Source organism: Daldinia childiae, assembly GCF_008694065.1.
Source record: "Daldinia childiae strain JS-1345 chromosome Unknown Scaffold1, whole genome shotgun sequence".
In the NCBI taxonomy this organism is placed as follows: Eukaryota; Fungi; Ascomycota; class Sordariomycetes; order Xylariales; family Hypoxylaceae; genus Daldinia; species Daldinia childiae.
In genome coordinates, this window is record NW_022984642.1 from 371,602 (window position 1) to 385,884 (window position 14,283).

Below are 14,283 nucleotides of genomic sequence, written 5' to 3' on the forward strand. Positions count from 1 at the left end.
TCTGTATATCTGTATGTAAATGCGTATATCCTTCACCTCCTCTCCCTACCTACCCATTCCTTCCCCTCCTCTTTTATAAATACCCCCATCCTCATCCCTATCTCCATCATCCAATCTTCCATGTAAGCAAGCATATTCCCCCCTTTACCCTTCTTACTCCCCTCTCCTCTCTAAGATCCTAGAGAGATCTAAGAATATATCCTAATATAACTACTGGTGCCCTCTATAGATGCGTCTCGTACTCATCCCCAGTCGCCAACCCCTCAAACTCATCATGGTCCTTGACCCGCTGCAGCTGCTCCGAGATATACTGATGTAGATGAGCATCCGCCTCTTTGCGCTGGGCCTCTCTTTCTGGGTCATCTGGCGCTACGCTACGAACATCATATTCCTCACCGTTAACAGATGCGTCAAAGTCACTGCGCGCACTGATTGATCGCGCTGTCGACGACCGCCTCATGTGACCTCTCTGAGGCTTGCTGATTCCTACGTGCCGATGTAGGATGTCATCAAAGTAGTGCGACATACCGGCTGTTGGCGTGCGAGGAGTCTGTGGGAGGCGGCAGCTGATGCTATTATGGGTGTCAGTGTCTAAATAAATGAAGCATATATGCAGAAGAACTTACCCTGTGTCGTGAATCATACGTGCGATCAGACCCGTCCAGCCGCACTGGTGCGTTGCTCCCAGACCGCGACCCGTGTCGCCGTCGAAAAACTCGTGGAACCACATATGGTCTCTCCAGTTCGGATCAAAGTCCAACATGTCGTTCCCAGCATTGATGCTCCGACGTCCGTCATCGCCACGGGCAAACAGGTGTTGTAACCGATGTTGGATCTCCTCCGAGACGTGTCCCAAGTGCATGTATTCCCCAGACCCGGTAGGGCACTCAACTTGGTAATTAGGTCCGTAGAAAAGGAAGAATCTCTGTAGGGATTCCACTAAAAGGAAATTGACACACAGCCAAATGGGTCCCCTCCAATTACTGTTACCGCCGAATAGCCCACTGTCAGAGTCACCCGGGACATATCCCACTGTAAATTTTTCGCCATTGACATCCATAGAGTATGGGTTCTCCTTATGGTATCGAGAGAGAGATCTGATACCATGCTCGCTTAGGAACTCATCTTCGTCGAGCATACGCTTCAGGATCTTCTCTAAACGGTCTTTGCTCACCATGGCAAGGAGGATACGGTTCCCTTTACCCCTCTTCCGAATGCTTGCCATATTCCTCTCGGCCAAGTCGCATCGGTTCTCTATGAACCAATCCACACGCTTCTTGAACGAGGGTAGCTTATTGATTAACTCCGGCTCTAGGGTCAGTGTTGCGTAGAGCGGAATCAACCCTACGAGTGACCGGACAGGTAGTTGTTGAATCCACGGTCCACCCCATGAAATGGCATCGTAGTAGAAGCCATCCTCATCATTCCATAATGACTTCTCATCCTTTTCACCGGATTTAAATGTCATGGCATCGCTAATGAATACGAAATGCTCAAAGAACTTCGAGGCGATGTCCTCGTAAATCCTCCGATGCTTGGCAAGCTCAAGTGCAATGTTTAACATGCACAAGCAATAGAACGCCATCCACCCCGTGCTGTCAGCTTGTTCAAGAACACCACCCGTCGGAAGGGGCTCGGAACGATTGAAGAGACCAATATTGTCCAGCCCGAGGAAGCCTCCCTCGAAGACGTTTTTACCGTCCATGTCCTTTCGATTGACCCACCAAGTGAAATTTAATAGCAACTTCTGAAATACCCTCTCCAAGAAGTCGATGTCTTGTCTTCCATATATCTTGCGCTCGATCTTGAATACGCGGAAAGTGGCCCAGGCATGAACTGGTGGGTTGACGTCGCCAAAATTCCATTCGTATCTGTAGTCAGGTCAGCATATTTTCGTATATACAATTCTGCAATCAACACGTACGCAGGGAGCTGGCCATTTGGATGACAGTACCATTCTCTGGTAAATAGGTCGATTTGCTTCTTCGCAAAGTCTGGGTCGATCATAGCAAGCGGGATGCAGTGAAACGCGGAATCCCAAGCCGCAAAGAAGGGATATTCCCATGAATCTGGCATGGATAGGATATCGTCGATATGCAAATGCTTCCATTGCGAATTTCTAATAGCCTTCCTCTCGGGCGGAGGCGGTGGTTGAGAGGGATCTCCATTGGCCCACTGGTCCCAGATAAACTGATAATATTGTTTACACCACATCATACCTGAAAATGCCTGGCGTTGGATGTTACGGAGATCCTCGGACATCGGCAGGGGGCTAATCCTATAGTAAAATTCATCTGCCTCCTCTCGTCTCTTTTCAACGATATCATCGAAAATTTCTTCGTCCAGGTAGCTCTCATTTTTCTTCGAAAACCGGAAACGAACAACTATTATATATGCCAGTCAGCGCTCTGTATGTCTCAGTTATAATTTCATCAATAGCGTACCGGCACATTCGCCAGGGCCAACACCCCCCGACTCGTTAAATTGGAACCACGCGGCACATTTTGTACCAGTCCTGGCCGGGTTCACGGCTTGCTTTTTCCCATCGACAATGTACTGATGGAATGCGTCCTTGACATATGGGACTTTATTCTCCCCTTCATACAGAAGTTCGTAGTTGGTATCATTGTCTGTGAAGATAAGCTCTGGTTCGACATCCTCTCCGCTAGTTCCAACACCTGGCGAGGGCGATAACAGCATATATCGGTCACCTAGTTTATGATGCCTCGACTTGGCCATGTTCTCAGTGAAATACGAGATAGCTGGCTTTTTATCCGCCGTCTCCCTTCCCCAGGCCCACGTGTTTCGAAACCATACATGAGGAATGATATGGAGGGGAGCTGGATCCGGACCTCGATTCCATGCCGTGACTCGGAAGAGTATCTCGTCAGGATCATCTGCCTCTTTAGCAGTCTCGATTATAATGTCCCAGTATCTGTCTTCATCAAATATTCCAGTATCGATGATCTGGTATTCCTTCTCTTCCTTTGTCCGTTTTGCGTTTGTTTCTATGAGGTCATCATAAGGGAACGCCTTCTGGGGGTATTTATAGAGGTATTTCATATAGGAATGCTGGGTGGCCGTCAGCAGGGACACGGTCAGGGTTGATCATATGATATCTTACTGTCTATAATTACTATTAGTAACAGCCACAACATAGATTATATTATGTTCAAAGCTTACAGGAGTGTTATCAAGGTGGAAGTGTGCTTCCTTGATACTTTCACCATGATTACCCTGGGGGTTTGCTAGGCCGAAAAGCCGTTCCTTGAGGAAAGGACTATTATTCGTCAGTAAGATGTACCTCGTTGGGTAATAAAGAGCGCAACACGGACTCTTGCTCATTCCAGAAAGCAAATGCAATATTCTGCAGGCCGTGTGAGTCTGATACTCCAGCTATTCCGTCTTCACCCCAACGAAACGCTCGAGATCGGGCGTCGTCGTGTGTAAAATCTGTATGCGGGGTGGAATCAGCACGGATATAGTTAAAGAATAAGAGAGCTGCTTACGGCTCCAAGCATCTCCATCTGCGCTATAATCCTCTCGCACTGAGTATTATAAGTTAGTTAACCTAGACAGTTGGGACAAAAGATCTATAGTCCCGCTTGCCTGTAGCCCATTGTCGTTCAGCAACGTAGGGTCCCCATTTCTTCCAGTATTTAACTCGATGACTATCTTCCTTAAGACGCTTCTCTTCCTCGGTGAGGTATTCGTGGTTGTCGACTACAACCATATTGAAAGATAGCCTAATAGGAGTAAAACTAAATTTACAAGGAATATAGATGACGAAAATAGAGGATCAAGGTAAGGTCAAGGTAAGAGGAGGGGAACAACTGAGCATCTAACAACAGTGAACACACACGAGATAACAACGTTGATATCGACGAAGAGATGGAAGGCGAGAGAAAAAGAGGTATTGGGATTGTAGATCAATTTCAGGTACGATTGCAGCTGCAGAGCTTGACTATCTATTGTCTTATTCAGGTAAGCCGACGGATTAACGGCAGTATGAATTGGAACGAGCTAGTCAGATTGAAGCTACGGTGGATGTATGAAGACTTCATTGCATCAAGGCCTAACTAACAAGGCCGTGATAAGAGAAGAAGAAGAAAAAAACAACAGCAATGAGGGGGAGGGGAAGGTAAATTGTAAGTGCGGGCAGCTATGACATCATCGGGTATCTATATAAAAATACTAATATAATACTAGTTAATAAAATACTAATAGCGCTACTCGCTACAAGAAATAGGGTAGATAAAATAGATAGGTATTTGTAGAAATACATGTACCTAACAATAAAACTACCTAACCTTAACCTTAGGTAGTTACATATATATACTATCAGATTCGACTAATGTTAGGCAGTATGTGTGGACATAATACATGCATGCATGCATATATTGGCGGGCACATGTCAAATAATATATACTAATATACCAATATACGTGTAATGTGGTATCATTCTGCCAAACACGAACAACATGAACAACGCAGGATCCACACGTTCGAATAATAAAATAACAAAAATAAAATGAACACCTACTAAGTTGCAGCGAGGGAGCTAATTCTACCAAAACTCTCCATAAGCTCCCAGACTATAGGTCACTTATACGAGAGGGGGGAAAGTCTAGAAGTCTTAAAATCCAATAAATATCCAACCCAATAGATATCTGCCAAATTCGCTCGAATCCACCTACAAGAAAACAAGAAAAATCATGTCCAACGATAAGGGTAATATAGTTTCATATCTTCTTTCCAACGCCAACTCCGCTTCCCTGGGGGGGATTGGGGATTACTGTAGAAAATGATTCATCCTGTTGAAGACTAAATACGGACGCCTGCTATCACTTTGAATTCGCAAACCATGGAAATTTCTTCTTCCCGGGATCGATAGAGCCACCACTAGGGGACTCTACCTGAATGCTTCGTTGGTAAATGTCCTGCAAGTGCTACGTTAGCTTTTTCATCTATCACAATTTAGTCAAGAGTAATGAAAGGTTCATCTCACTTCTTCGTCTGTAGGCATCAAGCAGTCCAAGATAAGCTCCCTTGCCGTGTCATGCTTAGATAGGTTCGGATATGGAGTACCCTGACTCTTCATGATTGGCAAGAGGATTTCACCTAGAACCTCAAATTTCTTCCAGTTTATTCGATCGCCTTGGGGCCCCACCATTGTCATGCTACCCTCTTCGGCCGATACAAGATCCCTACGATGTAACGGAATGAAGGGGATACGCGGTAATGGTGAATTTTCCCAGGCCAGTCGATAGGCAAAGTGGCTCTTTTGCGTTCCCATTAAGAGCACTAACCGCGCAAATCTTTTTTGTACTTCGGTCGGCACAAGCGCTCGTGTCTGAGATAGACGATGAATAGCCGTCCCGTTAATACCAGCCAGCACGGCCGCGAGACCGTTGTAGTTGTTTAGCTGCCTTAATTTCAACGCGATATTCATGAACTTCTCCAGCATCTGTGCACGATGCTTGGCTTTTTCTCTCATGAGTATCATATTGGATACCCAAGTTGCGATATGGTTGAAGTGGGCAATCATGCGATTGACATTCTTCATAGCCCTACACTTCTCCTTCTGCTCTGCTGATAGGCTGACATGTCGGATTAAGTCTCGTATCCGGATCGAAGAGAACATAACCCAATCAATCCTCGTCATCTCGTCGGCGATATCATCATTTTGCGTGTCCATGAATATGTGATACCGAAATTTGGTTAGTGGTAATGTATACGTAGGCACCATTGTCGCTGCTTCCCGTTCGTAGTCCTCATATGAATGGAACTGGAATGAGTGTATCTTCCCAACGGGCCCAGATGGCGGCCCGGCGTCCGTTTGAAGGGACGAACTGGCCGAGGGCCGCCGTTCGATCGGGTCGTCTACCCCTAAAGAGCTTAGACTTTCCGACATATCCATATACCGCCTTGCGGTATCTCTTATACTCAGCTCGTGCTCGTCTAGCGGCGTATCCTCAAGACTGTCGGCTTTCTCCCAGCCCGTATCGTCAGCCTCAATTACACTGTACTCCATCGTTCTACGCATCTGCTGTGAAGCTGCGAAGAAAGCCGGCTCCGCAGCTAACTGTCTTATGAAGTCTTCTACGTTTCTTCTAGTCGTCGGCCGTGCAAAATCTCCGGGATAGGTCCCGACCCACTTGGCGACCACCTCGATAATTCGAAACTGAGCGCCAATCTTGGTAAGATAATGAACGGACTTGTCGTCCCTAATGCGGTCCAGCCGTGACAGAAGGGATGAAAAGAGCTGCCCCGGAGACGCGAACTTGCGGTACAAACACAAGAAGATCTCCAAGAAATTGTTATCTGCTCTAGACATCTTAGGGGCAATGAGACGCTCGATTAGCTCTTCGAAGGTGACGCCGATTTTCTTCGCCGGTCGTTCGAATTCGTCGGTTCGTTGTAGGAGGGGTATATCATCATATCGCATAGAATCGGCATCTGAGTCGTCAATATCAAGAAATGAAGCGATGGTCTGGGTGCGATCCAGCCTAATGCCAGGGGTACGGAGCATACTGGAAATGGTTTGGCCAGAATCTTCTTCCATAGCTTCTGAAAATTGACCCGTCACATGGTTCCCTGAAAGATCAAGACGAGGTGGTCTCGAGGAGTGGCGGTAGTCCGTTCCCGGCTGGTTCGATATGCCTCGAAGTAACGACATATCCGAGCTAGCACGACTATGCTTGCTATGTTGACTTATCGGTCGAGCGTTGTTAGGCTCTATTTGAGAATCAAGATGAGCAGCCGAAGCTGCCCTGCGTCTCGCACTGCTTATCCCTTCCGCAGTGTCTACGTCTACAGCTACAGTCCATAGTCAGATGAAGAAACATAAAGTAGCTAAGCTTTGCTTAAGCTGTAGATGGGTAATCCCGAAGCTCTATTAACCCACAACAAAGAAGCTTCTCCGAGGAGATACATACCTTGGTTTCTTGATACTAGTGCTTTAAGCAACGTAGACAAAGCTATCCTTGCACTCTCTGGCTTATTAACGGACGTTTTAAAAGTTGCGAGGCATGATTGACACGCTGTGGCAACCGCCTCCGTATCGATATGTCGTAATTTCTCAGGGTTATCGCACTTTGTCGCAACGAGAACCGCCGGTAATGAAGAGTTCACAAGAGCATCTAGTCGAGTTAGTCGTTACTCATCTTCCGAAGTGTCATAACTACACTCAAATAAGACACTGACTGATGGGTACTTACTCAAGGTCTGAGGCAACTCTATGATGCTCTCTCTGTTCATCACATCATATAAGAGCAAGACGCCATTCACGCGAGGAACGATAGCACCGCCTATCTGTTTTGGCCACTTAATCTGCCGATCGGGGTCCACGTCGAAGTATTCGAGATCCAATTCGAACAGTGTAACAGCGTAAGGTACATTATCGATATTAATACGAGCTGTCGTGGGATTAGGGCCGGGCATGCGCGGTAGTGACATGGCCTTTTGTATGAAGTGGGATTTACCCACTCCATTGGCTCCTATGACAGAGATATTGATGCTCTCCATGGTGACGATAGCATGCAGTCAGCTGATGATTGTAGAGCACGGTCATATAATTAGTAACTCTTTACGTCGAGCAGGAGCTTTACTGAAGAGCTTTCATGACTATAACTATATGTCGTGGCCTTATTTCGCCTACGATGTCTACCGAGGTATATAGTTCGAGAGGGGTTCGGGGCGACAAGAAATTTGAAGCTTCCCAGGAGCGGAGGATTATGAAATATATTTCGAACGAGGATAGGAAGTGATCGGAAAGGGGATCGAGATTGAATAAGGTAGCGGTAGCGCTCGACAAGGACGAAGGTATCAAGGGTAAAGGAGAGCGGGAAATCGTCTGCTGCTATGACCCGCTCACGCTGTTCGGCCGGGCCTGATAAATTGAGTCGCTGTCGAATCACCTGAGTCTATTAGAAGGTTTAACATCCGATTCATCGAAGACCGTTATGGATTATCGTTTAATGTAACACGCACTTGTTGTGATTCAAGTAGGCTGAGGACCTGGTGTTACTGTGCACAGGATACTTGGAGGGGAACTCGGACGAGGGACGAGGGATGAGAGACGAAGTGAAGGACACGAGAAACAACTTTCACCGATAGATGGCTGTGGCGGAAATATATCAACCAGGTAAAAGGGCTGTGTAATGTTACGCGGTCCAACGTAGAATGTAGAGCGCGGATATTAATTCCCAACGTACGTCGCAGCCACGGGGGGGCAGAATCCGTATATATGCTAGGTATGTACCAACACGATAAATTCTTCGGAAAAAAGTGTCAGGTGTCAAAACTCCGTAATAACTCTGGAGCTTTGAGAGGAAGAGAGATACTCGACCTCGGCCAGCCGCGTGTCGAATGGATTTTACGGAATTATAGGAGTTATGGTAGATTCAAAAAGTAATTAACAAAAAAAAACACACAATAGCTCGAGAATTGGTAAGAGGTAGAAGGTTTTAGAGGTTTAAGTGATGACATTAGAGATAGAAATATCTAAGCTCGGTTCCGTCGTGTCCCGTCTTTCGAGATGCGACGTCGAGGGGTCGAATTAAATCCAATTATCCGTGTGCGGGAGGAATTGGCAACCCCCTCCGCTGAGGCACTACCTAATGTACAAGATGGGTCCCTGTAATAGAGCACGTTATGCCCCAGCCGAGTCGATTTATTGTTAAACGATTTGGGGTTTGTACATCATGTATACGAATTTACCAGGTTTATTGCTTTACTATTGGAGCAGCCAAGAATCCCGCGGGCGATGGATTTCGCTAAAAATCCACTATGTCCACTCGCAGCTAGGGGGCCCTCGTGGCAGTTTAGATGTACCTTGAAGTATCCATATATTACCTGTACCAAAATGTACGTACTTATTGGTATTAGTCTCTAAAAGTCCCCAATTTTGATATGACAGGAGCTTACCCCTGCATCTAAAGCTGAGCAAGCGCCCGTCAAGCAGTCTCGTTTAGCAAAGGGTTGAATATTAGCCATACATATCTCAATATTGAACTTTAGATAAAAAAAAAAAAACCTGATTGTGGATAGGTAGTTTGTATAAGGTACCTAATTCGAAGCAAGCGATCGTACATGTAGATGCTTTGTAACATTCGGAGCTAAAGCTTATCTAAAGCTTGAATTCAGCTAACCACAATCTCGCTCGTCTTCGAGCTTCGACCTTACGTACCTAACCTCCTAATCTCAACTTTAAAGACGGACTTAGATAACAGAAACGCCCAAATGCAAACACCCGGCTATCAACCCAACATCAAGCAGACCAAGTCACAACCGGCGTACTTCTAAGCTATCTAAATTATAGCTTAAGGCCAATCACATACATGTGTCTTGGAGCTATGTTAGTATACGTAGCTCTTCATCCTTTTAAGAAAGCTCCTCATACGCACGTGGGCTGATTGACCAATGGGATATGACATCCCGACATCTTCTAACTCCCACTCCCACTCCCACACGCCAAACATCAAACGTCAACAAACGGATATCTTCCCCAAGCCGTGAGCTTTACATCCCAACGCGGGGCTTTGGAGATGGTCGTACATAATCACGGCATACGATGTCATGATGAACCCATCGGCTGGACTTTTTGCTTCCCCCGAAGCTCTAGCTCGTCACGTTGCCTCCCTTCACTGACGTGCGCTATAGGTAGTCGTTGACTTCTAGTTCGGTATTTTGCAGGACGCCATGTTAGTAAGACGAGTGTGTTTGCTCCCATCTCGATCGTGTCACTGCTGTCGTGTTTTGGCTCTCTTACCAAGGCTTACCAAGGCAAGCTTAAGAACAGTATTCTTAACTCGCGTGGGGGAGTTATCAAAGTATTCTAGAAATTACAATACAAAAGACCTAACTAAACGTGGTGCCCCTAACACCGTTATAACTAAGTTTTCGGTAGTCTTGTAAGTTGTAATTATCTGTGATAAGAATCTGGGTGGTAATAAGGTCCAATTGACCGGTCTCCGTAGCTGGTTATATGTTGGTCAAGATCGTAGACAGTTAATACATGTAGGTACCTGATATTGATGCATAGGCCGTCTGATAGGGGCCAGTTAGTGCGACTGAGTAGTACCTCATTGGCATTGGCAAACACATAATAACATACGGCTACGTAATTCCGAAGACGTATATATCTTCAATGCAATATGGTTCAATCCTCGGATTAACATGATCGGTTAGGTAGTGCAACGGGACTGACGAAGATTGATCATAGCCGCGACGAATTGCCATGGCGTAACTAGCAAGGTAGCACGACATGCTGTTGTAGAAATGTTACCGCGTCATAACCCAGCGAATTACCTGTCTTTGCTTGCTAATCTTAATATACCCATAGAACCGTTTTCTGATCCGTAGCTTGAGTTATATCTACATATGATACAATACCTGTTCTCGTTATCCTAAGGAACTAAAAACCCAACAAGAGTAGAGCGTGTGGTGTGATAGTGCCTACTCACAGATTGTGTCGGTATACGATTGAGGAGGACATATCTACTAGACATAGGCAGCTTAATGATGTACCTCATGCCTAAGGGATAGAGCTTTTAGGAACATCTCATACAGATGATTTGGTTCCTAGTTATTTGACAGCATTAATAGTTATGGTTACCAGTTTCTGTAGTTAATTCGAGTGTAAAACTAATAATTTAACATGAATACTGTTGCTTTGGCGGCTAGTAAATATCATGTCTTCTATATTCAGTAATTACTCTTTACCCCTTTATACCCACTAGCCATACCTAAAGGTAAGACAGTTAATCATGCTTGATTAAGTTAAGTATATATTTATTGTAGTCTAAGAAATGAAAATATATATAAAGAAGGAGGAGGATTATTGTATGCGACTATTGCGTGTATAGTAGCTATGACATTCTGTGAGTCAGGTTGGCTGAATCTTATTATCATCCCGTATTACACTTGAAGCTTGCTCGCTTGGATGGACCAAAGCAAAGCTAGGTCTCTAATCTTAAATAGTTATACCATCTAGTCATAAATTTATCTATGCTACAAGTCAAGTGCTCAGACTACCTCACAATTCAAAGTGTGAGAAGTATATTCTGTTGGGTTTAATCCATGCGCCCCCTTTTATATCCCCTTTATCCCTTATAAATAGCATAACATCGGAAATACTCTATAAAAAAAAACAGATAGGAGGTAACATCTAGTACTAGGTTCTCGTTCTATTCTACAAGGTGTACATGTTATGTTAAGGGATCCGGATAGCTGCAGCGTTAACGATAAAGACACGAGTAGGTTATGTTTGCAATTATATTTCAATCTGTGTTACATATCTACCTGGGTAGGTAGCTCATTAGGTATTTTATAGGTTAAGTACAGTCAGGCAGACATCGTACCTCCTAACATACCTAACCTACCTAGAGAAGGTACATACCCATTTTTGGTTCGTTGTTGCCCCCTTCATCACTTTCTTCGTCACTTCCTTCCTTCATAACTGCCTAGCAACGCACCTCACCCCATATCTTAAGCGACGTCGTCACTACCGCAACAGCGGCAATAGCAATAGCAATAGCAACTGCAATAGCAACTGCAACCCCACACATTTACGCCTATCTATTTTATTTACCCAAAGAGGATTATCTTATAATGGATCTAACCCTCAACTATTCCAGTTCATCGGAAGACGAAGATCAAACAATGCCTCGTAACAACAACCCAACGCGAGGGCGTCCGCCCAAGCGTATTGAACTCGACCTCAGTGCATGTATCAACATGGAACAAAAGTTTCAACTTCAAAAACTCATTTCCGCTATCGTCGATGATATGCATAAGCAGATACGCGACAACTTCGAGAATCTTAGTCTTGGTCATGTTAAACCCGACCAAGGAATCAACCCACCCAAAGTAGTGTGCAACACTGTCCCTAATCCCCGTAGCGAGAAATATCGACACTTGTACGGTAACATTGCTGTGGGCCAGAATAATAACTCAGATTCCCTAAAGGAGAATGCAAGACCCAACCACCAAGCTACCACGACAGCAAGGTCACTCGATCCCATGTGGAGACTGCCCAAGTCTCCCGAAGAAGTTCGCCACTTGTACCAAAAGACGGAGCACGATGTGCTGGTCTCAAGTCTTTTCGAATTGAAAAGAGATGCCCAAGCACACTTCGGCAAATGGCGCGTCAACTTGCTCAAGCGTATCCAGGATATCGTGATTAAAAACGGCGGAACAGCTGGCAATGTTGGCGGCCAGATACCCAAAGTACCAGGTAATGCAAGACGATCAGGAGGTAATGTCGCAAGAGGAAGACCTTTGTTGCCAAGTGGTAGTGGTAAGTTCTTCCTTGAGAGGCTTGCCACCAATAAACGTCGTCGTGATTCCTTTTTTTTTTTTTTTTTTGAATAGCTTCATTGCAAATTTAGAATTCTGATGCCCCCTCATATTCCACATTTAGTTTTCCTAGCAGAGCTAATCCGATAACTTAGGATCTAATACGGCTGCTGAGGCTTCCTCGCTGGCTCTTGTTCGGCTTTATCCCCCCTTTCCTACGCCCCTCAAGGATTGCCCTAAGGAGAAGCGTGCCTTGATATTGCATTCCATGCTACTAATTCTGCTCGGGCTTGACCAATATTCCCTGTACTCGCGAATTCTATTAGTAAGACTTGCTTCGTCGATGAACATCCCGATGTGGGTATTATTGCAAGACGAGGCCAGAGTCTCGCAGGCCCTTTCAAAGGTCATCCTGGGCATCCCCATCGAGGAGATCGCCCAAAGGCGAGCAGAGGAAGCCAAAACTTCTCGACGTTGGAAACCGGGCATGGCTAGCGCAGCCCTGGGAGGAAACCCTGGCGTCCTTGCAGCTCCCCTCGTCGCAGCCGGACTTGGTACTGTTTTCGGGGGTATCGGACTTGATCAGTCAGCAACAGCTGGTCTACTGGGACCTATGAATGATAACACTGTCGTCGTTGGTACCTTGTTTGGTCTATATGGAGCCCGGCAAGGAAGCAAAACGATTGACGCACACGGCAAGGACATCCAGGATTTCGGCATGATACCTTTACATGGAACCAACACCCCGGAGCTGATCGACCCTAAGGATGTACCCGCCGAGTATCGTAGAATGCGAGTCACCATCGGAATCACTGGGTTGCTCACCAACCCGGGTGACTTCCTTACATCCTGGCAGTTTCTAGGTCAACAGAATGAATCCTACGCAATGAGATGGGAGTTGGAAGCACTAACGAAGATGGGTATCGCTCTAGATACGCTCGCGAAGAGTTCAGCTTGGAGCGAAGCAAAAAAAGAACTTGATTCGATGACTGGTAAGGAGGCCTCTCATGCTATAGTGGAACAAAAGCTAATTTCTTGCTCTAGTTTACGACAGGCTGACGAAGTCTATATGGCCTACAGCCCTCGTGAAGATCAGTAAGGTCATCGAAAATCCTTGGTGTATCGGAATGGTCCGAGCAGAAAAGGCAGGTGCGGTACTCGCCGACGTTCTCATAAACAGAATCTACGGCGAGAGGCCCGTTACATTGATAGGATATAGCCTGGGGGCCCGCATAATCTATTGCTGCCTGATGATTCTGGCCGAGAAGCGAGCATTTGGATTAGTAGAAAACGTGATTATTATGGGCGCACCTTGCCCGTCCGAAGTTCGCGTTTGGGCGACAATGAAGAGCGTCGTTGCTAGCAAACTAGTCAACGTTTACTCCAGGAAAGACTACATGCTGGGCTTCCTCTATCGCAGTAGTAGCTGGCAATATGGCGTTGCTGGCTTACAGAAGATCGAAGGCGTACCGAACGTCGAAAATTTCGACGTGACCCAGATAGCTACGAACCACCTTCGATACCACCATCTCGTCGGTAACGTCCTGAAGAAGGTCGGCTGGGAGGACATCAACTATGACCAAATTATGAAGGAACAGCAGAAGTTGAACGCACACATCGACGCCGAGACGAAGCTCGACGAAGAGCGCGAAAAGAAGAGCCAAGCTAAGTGCAAGGAGGATAACCGGAGAGTCGTGAACGGCACGAAAGGTGTGAAGCGAGGTAGCAAGTAGCGACGACATCCTGGAACGCACCGATCCGACCCTCAAGATATGCGGCAACGGAGGGATGTACATTATTTCGGTTCTAGGGGTTTTTATCGACCAGATGGCGATACATGATCGGCTTTGTCTTTATTAGTTGCTGATGAATTTTGGTATGAGGTGATGCTGTAAGATAGACTAAGCATTGTTATTTGTATTAGGTGCAGTTATGCGGGCAGGTAGGCCAGGCGTATACACCAAAAATAGGACAGCATACTCA

General features: G+C 45.9%; 3 protein-coding genes across 3 annotated transcripts; 1 reads left to right on the forward strand and 2 right to left on the reverse strand.

Moving 5' to 3' along the window:
* Positions 1-223: 223 nt before the first annotated feature.
* GL218_00085 (uncharacterized protein) lies at positions 224-3,733 on the reverse strand (the record flags this gene model as incomplete). The annotated part of the gene is made up of 8 exons (XM_033576497.1): positions 224-572; positions 627-1,871; positions 1,925-2,384; positions 2,445-3,072; positions 3,184-3,280; positions 3,336-3,453; positions 3,510-3,548; positions 3,610-3,733. The coding sequence occupies 8 exons, from the start codon at positions 3,731-3,733 to the stop codon at positions 224-226; spliced, it is 3,060 nt and encodes a 1,019-aa protein (XP_033442110.1).
* A 1,266-nt stretch (positions 3,734-4,999) lies between these two features.
* On the reverse strand, positions 5,000-6,679 carry GL218_00086 (Ras guanine nucleotide exchange factor A; the record flags this gene model as incomplete). Its single annotated transcript, XM_033576498.1, has 1 exon — positions 5,000-6,679. The coding sequence occupies one exon, from the start codon at positions 6,677-6,679 to the stop codon at positions 5,000-5,002; it is 1,680 nt and encodes a 559-aa protein (XP_033442111.1).
* A 4,985-nt stretch (positions 6,680-11,664) lies between these two features.
* Positions 11,665-14,033, forward strand: GL218_00087 (putative membrane protein C6F6.13c; the record flags this gene model as incomplete). The annotated part of the gene is made up of 3 exons (XM_033576499.1): positions 11,665-12,301; positions 12,456-13,292; positions 13,345-14,033. The coding sequence occupies 3 exons, from the start codon at positions 11,665-11,667 to the stop codon at positions 14,031-14,033; spliced, it is 2,163 nt and encodes a 720-aa protein (XP_033442112.1).
* Between the last annotated feature and the right edge of the window lie 250 nt (positions 14,034-14,283).